General features: G+C 37.4%; 1 protein-coding gene across 1 annotated transcript; it reads left to right on the forward strand.

Annotated features, from left to right (window-relative positions):
• The first annotated feature begins 236 nt into the window (after positions 1–236).
• LOC139745635 (cation channel sperm-associated auxiliary subunit epsilon-like) lies at positions 237–20,194 on the forward strand. Its single transcript, XM_071656034.1, has 20 exons — positions 237–281; positions 924–1,048; positions 1,561–1,656; positions 2,652–2,801; positions 4,002–4,074; positions 4,600–4,717; positions 5,519–5,586; positions 6,380–6,538; positions 7,132–7,306; positions 9,155–9,318; positions 10,146–10,228; positions 10,825–10,906; positions 11,312–11,425; positions 12,864–13,001; positions 13,575–13,669; positions 14,602–14,647; positions 17,089–17,178; positions 17,712–17,872; positions 18,810–18,994; positions 20,103–20,194. The coding sequence occupies exons 1-20, from the start codon at positions 237–239 to the stop codon at positions 20,192–20,194; spliced, it is 2,259 nt and encodes a 752-aa protein (XP_071512135.1).
• The last annotated feature ends 292 nt before the right edge of the window (positions 20,195–20,486 follow it).

Consider the following 20,486-nt stretch of genomic DNA (forward strand, 5'->3'; position numbering starts at 1 on the left):
ACTTGACTCATTCAAATAAAATCACAGACCATTCAATACTAGTGGATTCATTAGCATGTAATGGTTTTCACATGAGCTTTGTTTTTGTGTTTGTTTTTACTTGTTGATGTCTCCATGTGAAAGAATATCTACCAAGAAATGTCAATCTTATGCTAACATCTTATGTTGAAAGTAGAAACCAAACAGCAAGACAACCTTCAATCACTGTGCGAGTGTGGATAGTGGATCCTTTGCGTATGGATGTGGATGAGGGGAAACACTCTGCCGACACTCCTTCAGAGGTAATCTTGTGGTCTTCCAAATTGAAAGGAAAGACATACTTTTTTTTCTAAGATGTGTTGTCAAATGCTAGATAGATACATTGTACATGTAGATAGTTAGATAGATAGATAGATAGATAAATAGAAGATAGGCAGATGGATAAGTAGATCTTAATGTGAGTGCTTGTAGACATGAATAAGTAAATTCTAAACTTTATGCGTGGTGCATAGTTGTATATAGCATAGACCTAAAGGGATGATTTATGGGTAAATTCTTACATGTTCTGCTAAGGTAGGCGGCTGCAGGTTAAAGAGAGAGAGAGAAATAGAGAGAACTACCGTAGGTTATGTATGAGTTTTGTTTCGTTTTATGGCATTTGCAGTCATATGTGCTGACTGACTATACATGCTGTTTACAAGATACAGAATCAACCATTTTCTTTGAGAGGAGGGGGATTAGAATTTTGACTGATGGGCATAACAGAAGATATTCTCTTTTATGAAATAAGAACAGATATTTAGGAGATCATGGCACATCGTTGAGAGAAAAGTCCAAGGTGCATTCATTTCCTCCTCCTTTCCCCAAACAATATGAGCCCCTTTTTAAAACCAGCTAGAAAATAATTATATTTACTGCTGCTTGTTTGTTTGACATCCCCTCAGTTTTCTGCCGATTTGTCTGCCATCTTTGCTGGCAAGGGTCAGATGCCCCACCTCACAGAGCTCAACCCAGACCCAAGATTTTCCCAATGGGAGTGGTCAGATGGGGTTTTCCTCACTCAACAAGGGTAAATATTCACTCAGCTTGAAAATGGATACAGGCATATCTCTCAGTGGACATCAAACCAGTATTTCAAAATTTGTACGGAGTGCACAGCAAGTGTTCAGGAGCTACAGAGGAAGAAATTTAAAACAGACGACCATTATAATCCCTCTTTCCTAAATGTTGATATTCATGCAAAAGTTTGGACGAAATGATAGTTTCAAAAATGTGGTGATTAAAACATATCTGCAATGTACTGTCAGAATAGCATAATTTACTTTGATTTGTTTGCACTACACACTCATCTCCACACAAACACACATGATTCATTTTATCTTCATTTCAGTGTGTGTGACTATGTGACTTTATAACAAACTATGATATAATATATGCACAATCGTAAGAATAATTTGATTCTTTTCCCCAAGTAAGAGAAAATCTTGTCATCATACCGTAAAATAGTCACAGATGTGCTTCTATCTTTCTGTCTTTGTTCAATTTCAACTGTGGTTCTGGATATATGCTCTTCACTGCAAGGTTCTGGGAATTCAGCATTGATGCATCAAAGAGTAACACCAGGACTGTGTTTGTCACTGGCAAACCCAGCATAGCTGCACGTGGCTGCTTTATCAGGTGATCTTAGCTAGATGTATTTGTTTGCAAACTATTATATTGTTGCTGGGGCAACAAGACCTCGTATCTATAAAATGTCAAATGTTTACGAGAGCAAAAAAAACCCCCCCAAAACATGGCAGCCAAAGCATCATATCAAATGGGATCGCCTTTCCTTTAACATGCTGTGGTGGCTTCATTTTTGGGGTAAGACAGCTAGGATTTGGACAGGACATCACTTACCTGATTATCTGACCATTAATCAAAGAATGTCATTTTCACCAAAATTTGAGGTACAACATCTTGCCACCCCAGCAACAAAATGTAGCTTTAAAGCATATTCATTAGTTCTTCTTCCTCGTTATTGTCTGTTAAGTTGTTGTTTTGTTTTGTTTTTTATCTGGAAGAGCCTTGCCAGTGATCAAGCACACATTTTATTGAGGGCCCTGTTTATCAGTGCACCTGTGTGCATACATATGGTACTCATCATCCAACATTGCCCTTTATTATAAAAATCATGTCAAGTAAATACTGTATTCACTGGTTTGAAGTACTAAGTAGTTCTTTTGAAACCAGTACATACAAGTATTTGATTGCCTGTAGTTTGATATTAAGACTAGATAATTGAAGACATGATTTAAGTATATGCTGATGCAGAATCATTTTTTATTTTCTAGGAGAGATAGAACATAGTGGAACTATTGTAAAATGAATACAATAGGGCAATACCCCTACAAGAATGCCCCTTGTGCAGTTTAATCGTGGACAAGGAGTCCACTCTTACGCTGTTCACAGTGTATGTCATACACAATTTGCTGCATTTCTTTCAAATGAACTTAAGAAGAAAGTCTATTTCTGACAAGGCGTTACACCTCAAATTGAATTGTAAAATTCATTTGCTAGATTATGAAATGTAGACAGTATGAGATGTACAGCTCCAACAATGAGAAGACTGGTAAGGTAACAATCCATCAGATAGTGAGAATGTGAATGATGGAATTTCCGTCTTCATACAGGGACACTAAGGAGCTCATTCCATGGCCCTATGTGGATGAGAGGAGAGAGCTACTGAAGGGAGGAGGTACAGTAACCCTCAGGGGACAGCCCCACATTAGTCTGGTTGTTACAGACCCTTGTGAACTCAACACAGCTGCCCTCATCATGAGGTAAGTGCATCTTAGGAGAATGCTAATGTAACCAGCTCCACTAAAAGCATAAACACTTCTGGACACTGTTGCTGAAAGTGTTGCACTTCAGTGCAACTTTTAGAAATTAGATGCAAGTCTCCCTCCACCCCCCCCCAAAAAAAAATATGTTCAATCTTCATTATCATACTACTAATTACTGTAAAACATGATATATTCGCGGCATGAAATTTTCGCGAATTGGAGCCGACAGCCTTTTTCGTGGCATGAAATTTTTGCGAATTGCTTCTGGCGTTCAATGCATGTAGTGTAGACAAAAGCTTTTGCGTGCATTTTAATTTCGCGAATTTTGGCGCTCGCGAAATTCGCGAAATTAAAATGCACGCGAAAATTCCTCGTTTTACAGTATTGTTGCATGTATTCCACTAGATGACAAATTTTGAATCACATTTGGTAAAACCTCAGATATTTTTTTTCCAGCACATTGTGCAAAAGTGAAATGTAATTTGCAACCAAATGCATCTTGCAGTCTACAACGCTTAGTGCTTACTGGCAATTGATTGCAAGTTGTGTTTGATATTTGCATCTTATCCACGTTGGAAAGGTTCAGAATCCCCTGGAAAAGGAGATTGACCAATTTTACCAAGAATACACAGCTGTGATATATGAAAACTCTTTGTGAGTGCTCCATCCATTTACCGTATGATTTTTTATATTGTTGCAGCAAAGAAAAAAAATGGTTCCTAAAAACTTGTGTATCATTGGCAACACTGACTGCTTCAAAAGCTTATTGCTGAATGTTTCTTTTTTGATCTTGTGATCGTTGCTGTATAACCCATCTGTAGCACAAGTATATTTTGATTTGCAAATTGGAACTTAAGTTTATGATTTCATGAGCGATTCAATTTGCAACTGATAGCCACTGTGATATGGAATGATAAGTAAATTTTCCATTTTCAGGAGAGAGGTTTAATTATTTCCCACCTTGGCTTACAATACACAGCGTATTTGTATTTACACAAGGCATCAATATAGTGAGTTATCAATTTTGTGAATTTTGGATCTTTGTTTGAGCAACAGCTGTTTCCTACTGACTGGACATATTTGTCTAGACCTTGACATGGCTTGTTCTATAAATAGCATCTTTCTATGCAATCTTCACATATTCCTTTCACAATAAACAATGGCATGCCCTACAAAATTTCTCCTTTCTCTTGTCAGTGGGAGATGTGTTCTTACTCTTGATGGATTCATATCTACTCTTGATGTTGCAGTCCCAGACATTGTGATAACAGTGAGTATACATTTCTTAATATGCAATCAAACTCGTGGATAATGTCAATAGATATTTGAATCAAAGTTTGGAAGCTGATTCAATTCTTTCTTCCCTCTTTCTTTCTCTTTCCCATGAAGAACATTTCCCTGAATGAATCATTTTATTAAGGGTAAAGATATGTAGTGTCGCGTAAAGAGAAAAGGTTTTAGAATTTTTGCTCCCTTTGAGAATCACGAAGAACTACAAAGAGTACAAACATTCACAATTATTCCTGATGACTTTACATTATATATTCCAGTGAGCTAATATAGATATTTCATGTAATGAAATCAAGTAGTTGTTTACTTGAGCAGTTTCTCTTATATAATGCATTTATCATGCCATAAACCCTGACATACTGAAAGTTATTCAATGTATTTACCCCAAGTTTTTTCCTGATTATATTTCAGTCATATTTGTTCATATTGCATTGTGGTATATAACGAGAAAGAGAAGAAAAGCTGAGATCAGTGTGATATCTTTCTCTATGCTGTACTTTCTCAGAATGGTATGCAGAATGTGACAGACGTTGCCATTACATCATCACACATTTTCTACCTGATGTCTGAAGGGGCTCTTCTAGCACAGAATCGCACATCAGGGGACTTCAGCCTTGTAGAAGGTATCTGAATGATAAGTGTTGATGTTGACATTTTTATGGCTGCATTTATCTAGAGAGAGAATCATGTTTGAAACATAATTTACAACACGGTTTGAAAATGCGATTATTGGGGTGCCGAGTGTATCTGACCATTATATAATCGCAATGCTGCTTTGCTCCGGTCGACCCTGGAAGTAGAGATCAGCTGAGGCCCAAGCTGTAACCTGCTAGGTGTATACTACATGGAAGTTGATCTTTGCAGCTGGAGATATAAATGCGGCTCCAAACAGCATTGCATTTACCAGAAGGGCGATCATGGTCTCAAACGCATTTCAAATCGCCCTTCCAATGACATTTCAAATCGGCGTTTCTAAACACGTTTGAAAACACGGTTGCATTTATCTATTGCCCCAAAATGCCTCAAACGGGTTGAGGATCGTGATTCTGCCTCTCAAAATTTTAGATAAAAGCACCCTAAGTTATCAATTTGTTCCGTATTTGATCATTGCCGAAAAAGTGTTGTTTTTTGGTGGATGGGGGGGGGGGGGGAGAGAAAATTGAATACAGAATTTCAAGAACAATCAGTGAAGTTACCAAAGGGACTTTTACATTTGAAAAGAAAATTGATGTCAAATCTCTAATAATCATGGTATATCTGTCCAAGGAAATGAGTGTTGCACAGAGTGCTTCAACTTGAGACACATCCAAGGTAACCAAATGATATGATTGGTAGAGCACTCTAACAGATGATTATGTGTATGAATGAGGCTTTGATGAAACATTACTCATAACACATAATTCTTGTTTGCTTTTGACTGTTAGTTCCACAGAGTGTAGTACTCAGACAAATTCAAGGCAGGGAATGGTGCCAACATTCTGAAATACACATGGTAAGAGTTTTAACTTTCATCTTTCTTTCTCATTTCATTTCATTATCTGAGGTGTGTCTTGAAAAAAAGACAGCAACAAAGGTTTTCTCTTTCAAACTATGAATAGATGTCACACAAATAAGCACATCATTATGCTTTGACAAATCATTTCATTATCAGAAGGAACATGGAACTAGCTGAGAGGGGTTGATTTGTATTGGTGTAGCAATGGCAAAATTATCTGACAGTTGATGTGACATTGTTAAAAAGACTATAAATCATGACCCTAGATGTGACAAATTCATACGGTACATGTACATATCCAGTTTTAAAATGCTATCAACAGGTGGATATACAGTGTATCTGTGAATTATGCCTGAACATCTCTTTTCACATGAAGTTATACAAATACAGGCATGATATTGCATGTTTTTTTGTATGAGGAGATGTATACCTTCAGAGAAATTAATATCATAATTCTAATGATCTTATGATTTTCTGTATCTGTATGATGTCTGTATATGTCATCACAGCATAGGTATTATTGTAAACATATGAGGTCAGTTATTCAGTAACAATTTGCATTAAATGTAATCTTAACATGACAGAGGAAAACGTTAGGGATGGTGAAATGGTTCAGTAAAAGCTGGATGAATGACTGAACAAGGGATCTGATATTCACATGCCTTCTGACATTCCAGGACTTCTTCCATCTGCATAGTGATGCATCAAAAAGGCCTTGCCACTTTGCTGTCAAAAGCCTTACCTAGTTGTATTAACGACTTGGCTCGTTCTTCCTTCTTCCTCCTGACAGGTTGAAAATGCCATGTTCATTGGGTGGAACGAGGAACAGGTGTACATCTGGGAGGGACCTGAAATGAAATGGAAGATCCCACTACACCAGCAGCCCTGGCCTATTCCCCTCTGGCTAGATCTTGATCACCTACAGGCAGGTGTCATAGGTCACAGCAGGGTCAGGTCATCATTAAATAAAGATAATTGCATAGCATTCATGGAGTACCTTATGATTTTGGGATAGGTAATGTGGTGTATACATGCAACTACGTCCTATTTATTCTTTTTGAAAAATGTAATGGTAAATGCAAATGGGACACTGCCTTGCTTCAAGCTAAGATATCTCAGTAATAACTGATGACAGCTATATTTGTTGGAAATTTTTGTTGTATCATAATTTGTAGAAAGTTGCCTGTTTTGAAATATAGTCATTGATCAAATATGATCTGCATTTGCAATCACCGTAAGTGCTGACGATTGTTTAATGAAACGGGTTGCTGAAGTGAAAATTCTCAAAATACATTGGACTAGCTTGTAATTAGTGTAATATTGATTTTCAACCACTACATGTCCTCTATAGCCAGTGTGTGAAATGATAAACAGCTTGAGTGAACACAAGGTAGGATAGTAGGAGCCTGGTCTTTCATTTCACAGACACCCCATCCCAAGAAAAAGCCCAGCTTTACAAAGATGGCAGCTGAAGTCTGATACGTGACTAAAGTGCATGTGTTTGTGCCGTTCTTTCATTGACCATTGCCTTCATTCCTATAGATCTCCGTTGAGAATGCAGCATTCACCACTGACCCCCAGGAGGTTGCTATTCTCCTGAGACTGAGTGATGGTGATCATGTTGTCTTCACTGTCATCAAGTTTGACATGGTGTCTGTTGGGTGGAAGGACCATGTGCCTCTCTTTTACAATCAAACACGACCAGGGAATGATACTGGTGAGTTGTCATGCTCATTGGTACTCTTTGTTTAGAAGAGGACAGTTCAATACTAACCTTCATGTCTCCCTGTACTTTGCTACACTGAGTGCCTATGTTTTATGTGACCATCGTTGACATCTAAAGAGTTACTCAAACTTTTTCAAAACATACGGCTCAAAATTTGTGAGACGACAACGTGCACACTGCTAACACACATCAGCGATAACCGCATGCAGCACACAAGTTAATAGCTTATTTCTATCACAGCAGATGAATAACTTGTGGATATATTCCTTTTTATGCCTCCACCGCAAAGTGTTGTTGGAGGCAATATTTTTCCATTTGATGAATCTCGGTCCCTCCTTCATTCCCACAGATTCTCAGAGATATGCACCTGTCAGTTTCTCTTCTAATCCGATGTGAAGAAAAGAAATCCCATCATGTGAAGGCTATGACTATTGTACTGATGATTGAAAACATTTAGGGAAATCAAGAGAACTTTGAAGTGAATGTAATGTTTGTCAGTTTGTAATTGGTTTTTGTCGAGCCCACCGGAGGTGAGGGGAGACTAAGGGATTGCCTGCGGCATCTGTCCGTCCGTCGTCCGTCGTCCGTCCATCCGTCCGTCGTCCGTCCGTCCGTCCGTCCGTTGTCTGTCCGTAACGCTATAAAAACTTGAATAACTCTGTACTCTCGGCTTCAATTTGAATCAAACTTGGAGGGAAGAGTGGTCATACAAAGTTTTACCTTTTACCAAGTATGAAGGTTACCACAAGGTCAAAGGTCACAAGCAGGGGTCAATGAACTTTTAGAGCCCAATGTTAAGTTTTTAGGGCGCGTTTCGATTATGGACCATAACTTTTGATCCGTACGTCTATTTGTGACCAAACTTGGATGGTAGATGTACCTTGGGGAGTTGATGGTCACCACAAGGTCAAAGGTCTCAGGCAGGGGTCAATGAACTTTTAGGGCCCAATGTACTGTGCATTTAATTATGACTCCTAACTTTTGATCCATAGGTCCATTTGGGAACAAAATAAAAAAAAATGTGTTGTACGTTTGTGGGCGAGACACATTACGGCACTTGCCTTGTTGTTTCCTGCAATGCTTAAGTTTTACTCCAGTCTTTTGCATAAATGTGACTGTCGTGTTTACACCACCACATTTCAATTTTGACCAGGTCTCTCACTCATGTTTATTCATGGATCAGAGGAAAATCTCATCATCTGGGACCAGGAAAGTGTATACTATACCTATCATGCAGGTAAACTTGCATTTTAAGCAATACTGTATAACCAGAGATTTTCTCAGGCATGAAACTTGAATTCACAGGAAGCCAGGATTCATAAAAGTAAAATGCATGCAAAAGGTTTTGTCTACACAGTGCATTGAATGCCAGTGGCAATTTACGAAAGTGTCATGCCGCGAATGTTTCTGGTTTAATAGTATTGTACTCTAAATGATTTAGTATACCTGGGCCCCGTTTTATCAAAAGATAAAATCAGTTTTAAATTTCCTTACCACACAAGCTGCCATAGACCTAGAGTTGAATAAAACAGGGCCCAGGAATACAGTCATAGAATAAACTCAATCAAATGTGAGCATTCCTATGGTGAGGACTCAGTTTTGATAGTAATTTGAACTTAAAATGATAACACATTTGTCTAAGCAGTAATCTCTATTGCTACATGTTAACATTTCATTTTAGAAATTAAGCTAGATAGGTAAATCTAGATCATCATTCAAAATATTTGAAAACTCATGAGGAAAAATGAGGAGTAAAAGAAACTTTGATTACAGTATTGCAGTCTGGGAAAAGTACTTCAATATCATGCAAAAAGACATCTGTTTTTTTTTTTCCTCCAGGTTCTGATCTTGGAAAGATGGCTATTCTCAATGACCCAGCTAATGACTCTTTGGTAGAGTCTTCCATCCAGCAGGTCATAGTGACTGAGAGCGGCCTGGTAGCTCTTCTCTCCACCTCCAATATCCTCTATACCTCCATGAAATACCAGCAGAATCTCATTAAGGTAAAGAGACAAGGGTCAAGATAATGGGAAGTCTGTCATTGATGATTTGCCCACTTTATCAAAGTACATATTACCACACCCTATTGTCCTGTGCCATTCTTATGTTTAGTGTATTTGTATTGACTTTTTTTTACTGTACTGAATTGTTTGTTTCTTGGTCATATAGATAATGAGAATGAGAATGATGATAAGCACACCAAATGAGGAAAATATCTCAAAAGAGTGGGCAAACAATACATGCAATGGTGGATTATAGCAACATTTCATTCTGTGGCACTTCTTATTGAAATTGAAAGGTAGTTGATAATAAATTTTGTGCTTTACGTGCCAGTCATTCAGTAATACAGCACATACATCATAAAGATAAACAGTAAACTTTGCATACTCTGAAATCAATGAAATATGGACAATATGTTAACCTAGATATTTTTTGGACAAATTCATTATGATAATGTGGCCTGTTCCAGGCAAGAATGAAAAACGCAGAAGTTATAATGCAATTAATTAGGCAGATCTTAGACCTGAAAACGGTAGTCGGGTATTTCCAGCAATTATTCATTCATTCATTTTATTTGTCCAGGGTTTAAAATGCCCATCTAGCTAGAAAGCTGTTTTCAGAGGGGCAGTGACACTGTGTACATTATTCGATAAAGTGAAAATTATTTTCTAACATAAAACAGTGCTACCAAACAATAATGTAATGTATATGCTGCAGTTATACATCTCAATTCAGAAGGAAAATGACCATATTATTACACGTACCAGTAATGCAATCAGTACATACGAGAAAAGTGACAAGGTTGTTCATCCATCATTGTATTCCATAGCATTCTTCTCTTGCCTCTCCTGACTCTGACTTGGCTCTGTATATCGACCAGCTTGATAAAGTCTACCTCCTTTATTTCAATGAGTGAGTACCTCCACTACCTTTACCTGCCACATGATGTTTTATGTCCACTCTGACTCTTGTATCAGTCTAATCAATGGTGGGTAATATTAAGTTTCAACTTGGACTTTCTCTGAAGTGTTCATCTTTCAGACTTTATGAATGTTCTTTGTATATTGACATGCAGGTCTGTTGGTTCTATCTGCTTGGAACTGTTTTGGTATTTAATTACATATGTGACTTTAGAACAGATCAAACCTTGTTCTCTCTTTAAAATGAAACAGTGACATCAAATGCAATCATAAAGAGTGACATGAAAAATTAATGAAAAGAGGTACCTGTCTCCTACTTCATTTGAGAGGTGTGTTTTAATAACATGGTGATACATGGCACATCTCAAAGTTGTCCTTTAATGATACTTTTTGATATTACATTGCGATCTACAAACTTATCCTAAAGATTGATAGTTATAAGTCTCTGCAATCAAACAAAAAAGTCATTGTGCAAATCTGATACTAAGGCATTTGACAGAGGCCGTGTAGAATTGAATGAAATGCATGGTACACAATCTGTACTCTCTATATCCTTGTACGATGTACTCTTGTGTTAATTTTTGACAGGTCTGATTTAGAGAGGGTGGGTTATGCCTTGAGGCCTGAAATCAAGACTACCGTGGATCTGATTGACCCAAACTTGTGTGCTGTAAGAAAACAGTCTTTGTGTATTCATTTCAGTCTTTACGCCATGTCCATAGACTTGATATGCAGAGTTGGTGTTTAAAGAAGTTTAAAAACAGCTTTAACAGTGATGTTCAATTCTGTACCATATCTGACTTTTGTAAACTGTGAAAAGACTGATGAAAAGAAGAATGAAAAATTAGAATTAACAGATATCTGGACACATGATTGTGCAGTATTGCATGCTGAAATGTTTCAATCATAATCATGAAATGGTTACTCTCAGACGGTTTTAATAGATGATGGCAATTAAATTTTAACAATTGTAGGTAGGGCAAAGTAGGTAGTGGTTAGTGATAGAGATGATCCTTGGGATTGGATTTCTATTGTATACCAATGTCAATTCTTTAATTTTCATTCCCGTCTGTAGTTTATCCAGTTCCGTCACAGTCCCAAGTATCAGGTATACTACATTGACATAAGGGACAGTGCAAGTTTCTGGGCAGAACTCATCTTCACAGCAGACAGATATAATGACATTGAGGTGAGTTGAAAGACCAGGATGTGAGGCAGAAATTCTAGATTGCATTATGCAATTCAGCTAATCTCATTTGTGCATGCTGTCTACACTGGTAATACCGCAAATATATACCAGCTACTTTTTTTTGTCTCTGCATGGATGCTTGGAATCAGTAAGTCAGAATATACATTAGGGAACCTGATTGCCCCTAAAACTTTAAACTGTAACCAGTTAATTGTTCTATGATTAACATACATTAAATATGATAGCCATCATTTGTGTATGCTGCTGTTTGTTCGTTGTCATTTTCTCATTCTTGTTCCTTTCTTCATGTCTTCTTTGTTTTACTCTAATGAAACAGATTGTTGCTTCCAAGCCAGAGAAAATTAACATGATGAAAAACACCTTTAGGGACTTCTATCCTGGAAGACGATTGATAAATAAGGTGACACAATGTAACTTATGACTTCAATATACTGTTTATATCATTGTCATATGGAAAACTAATTTAATATATATGGACCGTGACGCGAGAAAAGGGCCCTTAGCGCGCAAACGCCAGAAAACGGCGAGGAAGTTTGACAAAGCAATACGCACAAAAAAGATCAACTAGCTAACTGCGCGCACACATGCATAGATGCATCAAAAAGTGACAGGATTTGGACAAAACAAGCTGTTTTGAATGACGTAATGGGGTCATTTGGGATTGGAATTTCAGAAAAAGGTTTGCATATCTAAATACGTCAGAGTTCCTTCCACAATGTGGAGGTGAAAACTCATTTTCGGTATTTAATGCCCTAAGGGCCCTTTTCTCGTGTCACGGCCCATATATATTTGTCATTGTTGCCACACAAACAAAAATCTTAATAACTCTCTATGAACATGAGTTTTGATTTATTATTGTAACAACTCATTAATCAAAATTCGTAATGAACATGATGCACAGGTCCTCAGGGCCTCAATGCACTCAGGCATAATAGTGACCATGGTCTTTTAAGCCATGGATTGAGGCAATTTCTATTAATTTTAACAACTTTAACAAAGATGTAGAGTGTAACATGAAATGAATTTGAATCCCCTGCATAAAAGAAGCCACCATACCTACAATCTTTAATGTGTTTGAGGTTGTTTGATTCAGTCGAGTCAGTTCTACACAAATATGGTGTAAAAAAAAAATATGATAAGAATCATTACCTTTTGGGTTTTCCTTGTTTTTATTTGCTTTGCTGTCAACAGTAACTTATTTGGAAAACTGGAAAACTAATGTAAAATGCACCGATATACCTACAATTTTTGTTTGTTTAGTGAATATCCATTGTTTTCACATGTTTGATGTTTAGGGTGATGTGTTTGAATATGGTTGGCAATTAAAATTGGATAATGATGCATGTAGTTGCTTTGTTCATCTTTGCCTTTTATCTCATCTCCTTAACACTTTTTTCTCCTCCCCCTTTTTTTGTAGACTGTGACAGTGACTAGCAGTTTTCAGTATGTGCAGCCCACAGTGTATCAGGAAGCTGTAGCACAAAGCACAGGATTCGTTACCATGGAGATGAGACCAAGGAGACTCGGTACTGGCTGCACCTCTCCACTTCATATGGTATCAACAAAATGTCCTATAAATCTTTGTTTCATTGAAATCTAGACATATTTCTGTATGACTCTAACAAGTAGCAGTTGATGGTATTGAAACTTGAAAGTGACTGTGATGAGTCCACTGGCCAGTAGCATCGTATCAACATCGGAAACTCCAAACTTTCTTCTGAAATAAAACAATGATGAGAAACAAGCTGGTGAATTCAAAAAGCTTGTCATGCTGTTTTCAGCACTAAGATTTGATTATTCTGTTGAGCTGTTATATAATAGTCAATTTCTAAAATCATAGCATTAGAATCAAGCAGCATGAAGACTTCTCTGAAGAGAAAACCAGGCTGTGCTGTATTGCAAAGGAGAAGCAAATGATTTTGTATGATAGTTATCAATTGCATCCAAGAATTCAATACACAGGTCCTGCTCACAATTCTTGATAGTTGGACCTTGACCTGGCGAAGAACTTGCTTCTTATACAAGGAATGCACAAGTTTAACATTCTTCTGGTAAAGTTCCACATGCACCCTATTTGTAGACTTGTGTCTTTACACTGAGTGGTGACATGTATATGATATTGCTACAGATTGCTCACTTAGAAGTTGGCTGTCCCCCAAGGAGACATATTAAGGTGCAGAAGCCAGCAGAATGTGATGATGTGGGTTCCTACACAATAAGCAAGTAAGTGTCTTGGAGGAGATTATAGTTGTGAATTGCATCTTCATATTAAAGGACAAGGAGACAAGGATTAGGCTTTTAACCTTTTGCAAAATACCAAGAAACCACTAATGAAATAGTACAAAGCATACCATTCTAGGAGGAATTCAAAGTTTATCTGATGAAGATGGGTTTTGAAATGGCCGAGACATCCATAAACGGAGTAAAACAAATAAATTATGATAAAAGGTGGGTCCCACCTTTCATTAGGATTGCTCTGTTTTCGATATCTCAGCCATATCAAAAGTAATTTTCATTAAATGTTGAATTCCTCTTTGAATTACATGCTCTTTCACATTTCATAAGAGGTTTCTCATTATCTCAGAAAAAATGTTAGAAACATGAAGTTAGGTCTCAACAAAAACTATGCGATCCCTATAAGGAATGGAAATGCAAGTTTTGTTCTGGTGTCACTTTCTATGGTTGTAAACGTTGCATCAGTACTGCAAAAGCAAATTGAAAGTGTCAAATGAGTATACGTATTGCAATGTAATGTATCACCAGATGTATTGGGGAATTTCTAGAACATTCTCCTAATGAGGATGCTCCCCCTATGAGGATGGAGGGTGGAACTATCAAACGTCATGGGTTTTGTGTTGTTTTCCTATTCTTTTTTTTTAAAGAGCTTAAAATCTGTGTGTGTGTGTGTGTATGTGTTGGCAGTTTTGTGGCCCCCAAGACATGCAAGTTGCATTTGTTTCAAACACATAATAGCAATAATAACCAGGAGAATAAGAGTGACTTTCTTGATATTGATGTGAGATGGTAGCACTCTGAGTCTGTGTATGCAATCTGTTCCTCAAAAGTGTGACATTGAGTGTAATGTCGACAATGGAGAGTGAAACTTGATTGAAAGATGTCTGGTGGTGGGACCCCTTCTTTTGTACCTCATGCAGGGATACATACTGGCTGGCAAGTGGACAAGCACCAACTGAGGATCTGGTAAGACATTGCATTGCATGATTCCCAAACCTTTTTGTTTATAGTCACCTGCATGTGCATATCTCGTCAGTTATGACTTCCACCTAATATCTGTAATTTGTTAAATGCAGGAATAAACTAGTACATGCACAGGGGCGGATCCAGGAATTCTGTATAAGGGGGGCACAACTAATATTTCTGGTGCCACTTCCGGGTTTCATTTTCATTTTTTCTTCTTCTTTCTTTTGTTTTTAACGAAAAATAAAGGGGGACGTGCGCTGGTTGCACCCCCCTCTGGATCCGCCACTGCATGCATCTTAACACATAGTGCTTTGTTTGAAGAAAGGCAACTTGTTTGTACAAAAAACCCCAAAATATTGTACTGAGTTGCTTGTTTTAAGTAATTACCCTTAAATGTGTCAAATAGAAATTGCCATACAAGTATGGTTGTAAAGTGTGCAATTGTGGACTGCAATGGAGAAAGCATATATGTATGAAACTATAGTGCAAAAAATGCAGAAATGTGTCTGCTTGTAATGTGTAATAATATTTTATCTACTTGATTCTGTGGTATTAAAAAAAACATGACAATTTTTTTCCCAACTGTGTGTGAAAAATTGCTCAAGCAAAATTTCCACTTTAAAAGTACTTTAACATCTTCTGAAGATCATTCATAGACAACACAACATTATGGTGAATGAAGTATTCGTGCAAAAATGTTTACACACAGAGGATAAAACGGAACAAATACTTTCACATACCTAGATGCTCAAGAAATAGCCATGATCTCCTAATCAGACTTGGCTCCAATTTTGTCACCTCTTTGTTTAAGAGATACAATATCGCAATTTATCATACAGGAAGTAACTTATAACCAGGCAGTCTATGGATGCCCTGTGCGACTCTCAGCCGGGGAGACCCTGTTCAAACCTATCATAGAATTGTGAGTATCTGAAGACATAACTAACATATGGTGAAGCTGAGAGAGTTCTTATGTCAACTTTGATTTTTTTTTCCTTTTGTGCCATTCTGTATGGGAGTAAGTTCTGTGGAAGTCAGTGAAGTTATAAAAACCTACTGGTACAGAGAATACTGGTATTTGCAAGAAAAAAAAAAGCTTGTTACCTTTCATTTAGAAATGAGGCAAATGCATTCAAAAAGCAGCAACTTATGACAGTGCAAAACAAAGTTTGTGGATATCAATGTGGTATTATGTAGCTATGTGTGTGGACATCAGAGAGTAATTTTTAGATCACCATGAGGTACACTCATAGAGGAGAAATACAAGTTGCAAATTTCTAAGGAAATGGGAAATATAGCATTAGAACGTTCTTAGAATAAAGAAATATTTTTTGTCACTCCTGACAGTTGAAAAAAAAAACAAACTTTATATCACAGAGTGATGAATTCTGTTTATCATTCAGTGTTAAATGAGACACTGTTTAAGATTGTTTGATTCACATTTCTTGGTCCGTAAACTTTTGAGAATGACATGTTGTCTTGATAATTGTGTCAGTCATGTAGTTTCATAAGAAATATATTTCATAGAGCTAGCATTGGAAAACTCTTACTGCCTTCCCAGCATATTGCCAATAGCTAGTCCACAGCTGGCTGACAGGATGCTATTGGCGATGATCATTAATTTCAATAAATCTATTTTTTAAAAAAAAAGCTTCTTAACACAAGAAATCACACTGCCTAGCATTGTCAAGAAGGTATATGGTAATAGGATTTATGAAATAAAAAACTAAAGTGCTGCCAGGTATTGTAATTGTGTGATGCTTTTTTTGTTGTTGTTTTTGTTTCCTCCCTGAGATATGATGGTGACACCATGGTGGAAAACATGACTGCAAACTATGTGATCTGGGAAGACAACAGAAGACATGATTTCATGTACACTTTATCCATGAATACGGTAATAATCCTCAATAGATATAATTGTTTGCGCATGCGTGAACATTTTCCTAACTGTTAATATTTTCTCTTAGCTTTTGAGAAATATCTAAAGTGTACAAATCAGGACAGTGGCCAACTGAGACTAATGAAATTTGTCACATTTATGAATACATGGAGGATAGAATACTCATTATTCAAAAATGATTTTGCTACACAAAAATTGTTTTTATAACAACTTAGATTTTGTAAAGGATATGTGGAAAACTCACAACAAATGTGTGAAAACAAATTAATTGTGTGTACCCACATGGCAAAGGGCCTATTGATATTGAAATGTACTTTGATGTTAATTTTGGAATACAAAATGTCAGTGGACCAGGGCCATGTCAAGCAATGTTGGTTGGACAGGAAGCATTTCACAGAGTCTGTTTATCAACAGAAGTAAAGTTACATAGTTTCAGGCATTTATAGCACAAAAATTCACAGAATATTTCATGATAAACATCTGCACATGCGGAACCTGATTCTGTGATGGAATTGATGACCATGTGTTCTTCTTCACATAGGTTGGATGTCTGAGAGAGGCTCAGACATGGGAGGAAATGACCAATCTAGCTGGAAGGAGTGGGCCGATGCAGGACATATGGGGTCCTCAGGTGAGTGTGATAAAAAGGAGATAGCACTGCTGGAATGTGAATTCACTGAATGCTCATGAGAGATGGAATCTTTCTTACTAATTCTATGAGAGTTTATGTTACCACAGACAAAGTTGTAGGCTGCATTGCTAATTGATTCTCGATTCAACATGAGAATACTGTGTGACTCTTTGTGTATAGGACCATCCACCCTCTTCTCACAGTCCCTTGTTGGAGTTCGCTGCCAGGAGTGGAGGTGCTCTCAGATAATGCAGTACCTTATCCTTATTGCCTTGTCCTTGAGAGAGGAATAAAAGGTGTTGGTCTTTTTGGATTGCTTACTTATAAGCACATAATTACTTTCTTCACAGCCATGTAAAAAAAAGGCAAACCCTGACTCGACTCAATAGCATCTAATTGCTTTCTTCACAGCCATGTAAAAAAAAAAACTCAACTGAATATTTTTTTTTTGGAGGGGGGGGGGGCACAGCTTTACAGAATTAAGTGATTGCACTTGTTATAATGTCTTTTTGATTATTTCTTTCTACCCCAAGAACTATGAGAGCTGCTTCATCTATGGTGTCACTGACCCACCTGTCCTGGAGAGTCCCTATCAGGTTCTCAACCACTCCAGTGAGAACAGAATCCAGCTACGGCCACGTGGGGGCACAAGTCTCTTCCTATTCACAGCTCAGGTCGTTGACCCAAACTACAGGTATGTGTTTGTAGATCTGCATTCTACATGGCCAAACTTTCTCCAGGTGACTTCATTCGTGAGAGCCATATGTGTATACAAATCCTATCAAGGTTGTAGAGAGATCTATGGAATGAAATGAATAATATTAGAGTAGAATTTAATTCTATGGACACTACTGTATACGCTATATATTTAGCGAGTCTAAATTTTTGCGAATTGGAACTTCCTGACGATTTTGCGAGTGGTTAAATCCGCGATCATGCAGGCCTGTACTGAACGAAGAAATGTATATGCATATACGTCACATTCATATCGGGATCAGAGTCAATATTTTCTTGTATCTTTAGTTTCGCGAATAGCACCTGACCTGTGAAATTCGCGAAAATAAAAACCTCGTGAGATATTTGCCGTATACAGTATTATGCAGTATTGCTATTGATATTTAAAGGGTGAGTTTCTTAAAGTCATGCAGTTAAAGTCCCCATAGAGAAGAGTATACAGGAATGTCATTCACTTACATGGTTGTGAACAAAGTGCAAAACTTGGAACTAGCATTTTGTGATAAGTTGCAGTATGCTTAAACCCACTCACGACTAGATAATAAAAAGCTAGTGGCTACTTCATTAAAAGCATTACATTATCACTGTCATCCATACTTGTATGTGTTTTCAGTATGGCATATATTCAGTAGATGTGACAAGTCGTTGTTCCTTGTACACTGCCACCAGACATATTTAGCATTTACCCAACAGGGGTCCCCCCCCCCCCAAAAAAAAAAGAAGTTATTAATCTCGAGTATTTCTATTCAAATCCATTTCAAATCATGACCCAATCATTTCCTGTTTGCTAAAGACACCATTGTTCTCTGTTAGTTTGCAAAACACAAGATACATGCATGTAACATTCATGCAGCAGCCAAGCAAACCAAACATTTCTCTCATTGCATTCTGCTCAGTTTCTGTCGTCTCCTGGCCAAGTTTGCCATCGTGGTAGAAGACGACGTGGTGGAGTTTTCCACAGCCACGCCCGTTATGAAGATATCCATCGGTACTTTTGCTGCTGTCACCTGTACAGTGGGAATCCTCTCATACCTCTACTACAGACAGAAGCACATCCAAGACCTGGACCTTGACATCCAGCGTAAGTATCCGAGACTTTTGTCCTCCTCATAACATCTCATTCACAAAAGCCAGAGTCAAGACTACCAACCAGTATGTTAATTCATTGTGGTAATCTTTGGCTAGACTGCATGAAAACATTAATCCATTGTGGTGTATTTAACCTGTTGAGGATGAACTAATTTTGCTATAACATGCATTTCCCATAGACACCTGCCCGAGTATACTCAGGACTAGTCTCAGGTTAAGTAACTAAGAGGCATGATATCATGGCTATAATGGCTAATGGCATGATATAATGGCTATTTGTTAGTGTTATTTCTTAGTTTGCCTAACTTTTGTAAAAGGTCAAGACTTATTTAATGAAACAAAGGACAGTCTTGATTCTATACATGATACCTATCAAACTATGGGTGCAACAAATTACATTACAGGTCCATCTGATCAAAGTTCATGATCTTTTTATCAAAATACAAGATGAAATAGGGTGTCAAATCAAATATGCAAATTCATTAAGCCTTAGCAACCATTTCAGATGTTTGGGGAGTAAGAGAAATATATTGATGAAAGCAAAATGTATGTCTTCTTGAGGTTTTCTCATCTAAAGGCATAGGTATATCATTGTGATATAACTCAACATCTAGTTTATGTATTTCTGGAGTGTGTCTTGTGTTTTTAGCGCAAACTACGTTGTCCTGTACTACAGTGCACTCCCGTTATAACGAACATGGTTACAACGAAATTCCAGTTACAACGCAGTAAAATTTTAGGCTCCAACCTTATAAGCTCTATGTTTCTATTGTTTATTTGTTCAAATATAATGAAAGAAAATTGCCGGTTCTGAGCACGATCATTATAAGAGGAATCCACTGTACTTCATTCTGAGACAAAATTGGCAGAAATCTTCCTCACAGGAAAGTGAACTCGAAATGTTAAGATTGGGGACTGTGGTCACAATGGAGACCCAAGGATGAGGCCACTATGGAAGAATAAATACAAAATGAAACAGAATACAAGCCTGAATGGAAAAGTTCTTCATTTCCACAATTCCATTAAAGGTTTCATGTCTGGCAGACCGTAGAAATGAAATAACACAACATGAATATCTGCACATCAACAATTTTTTTCAGACAACTACGCGGACAAGACAGAAACAAGGGATACGGTGGCGACGGGGCTGGGTGAAGCACCGGGGGATGACAGTATCCCAAATCCTGACTGATGACACTGCCCATCAGAGGGATGGTATTATCTTGCCACTCTTACAGACGGCCGAGCTATCATGGCATTCCAGGTGTTATGTCTGTATGATCATGCAATAGACTCTCTTTACAGGAATTCTATGAAAATGTAAATGTTATAACCTTGTGTATGAACAGTAAACAGTGTTGGAAACAAATGGAATTCTTAAAAGATTACTTTTACGATCTAGATAAAAAAACCTCCTTGTTTGTTGTCAATTCTTATATTCAGTGTTCATCATAAGATGAGTTTAGCATGTTAACTTTGTCAGA

Source organism: Diadema antillarum, unplaced genomic scaffold (genome assembly GCF_040938485.1).
Source record: "Diadema antillarum isolate AM-2024a unplaced genomic scaffold, OU_Dant_1.0 seq00001280_RagTag, whole genome shotgun sequence".
Taxonomy (NCBI): domain Eukaryota; kingdom Metazoa; phylum Echinodermata; class Echinoidea; order Diadematoida; family Diadematidae; genus Diadema; species Diadema antillarum.

Coding starts and splice junctions, on each gene's coding strand:
- LOC139745635 (XM_071656034.1), top strand. CDS start 237: ATGGATGTGGATGAGGGGAAACACTCTGCCGACACTCCTTCAGAG. Junction 13,002..13,574: donor GCACCTCTCCACTTCATATG/GTATCAACAAAA, acceptor ATATTGCTACAG/ATTGCTCACTTAGAAGTTGG. Junction 14,648..17,088: donor AAGCACCAACTGAGGATCTG/GTAAGACATTGC, acceptor TTCTTCACATAG/GTTGGATGTCTGAGAGAGGC.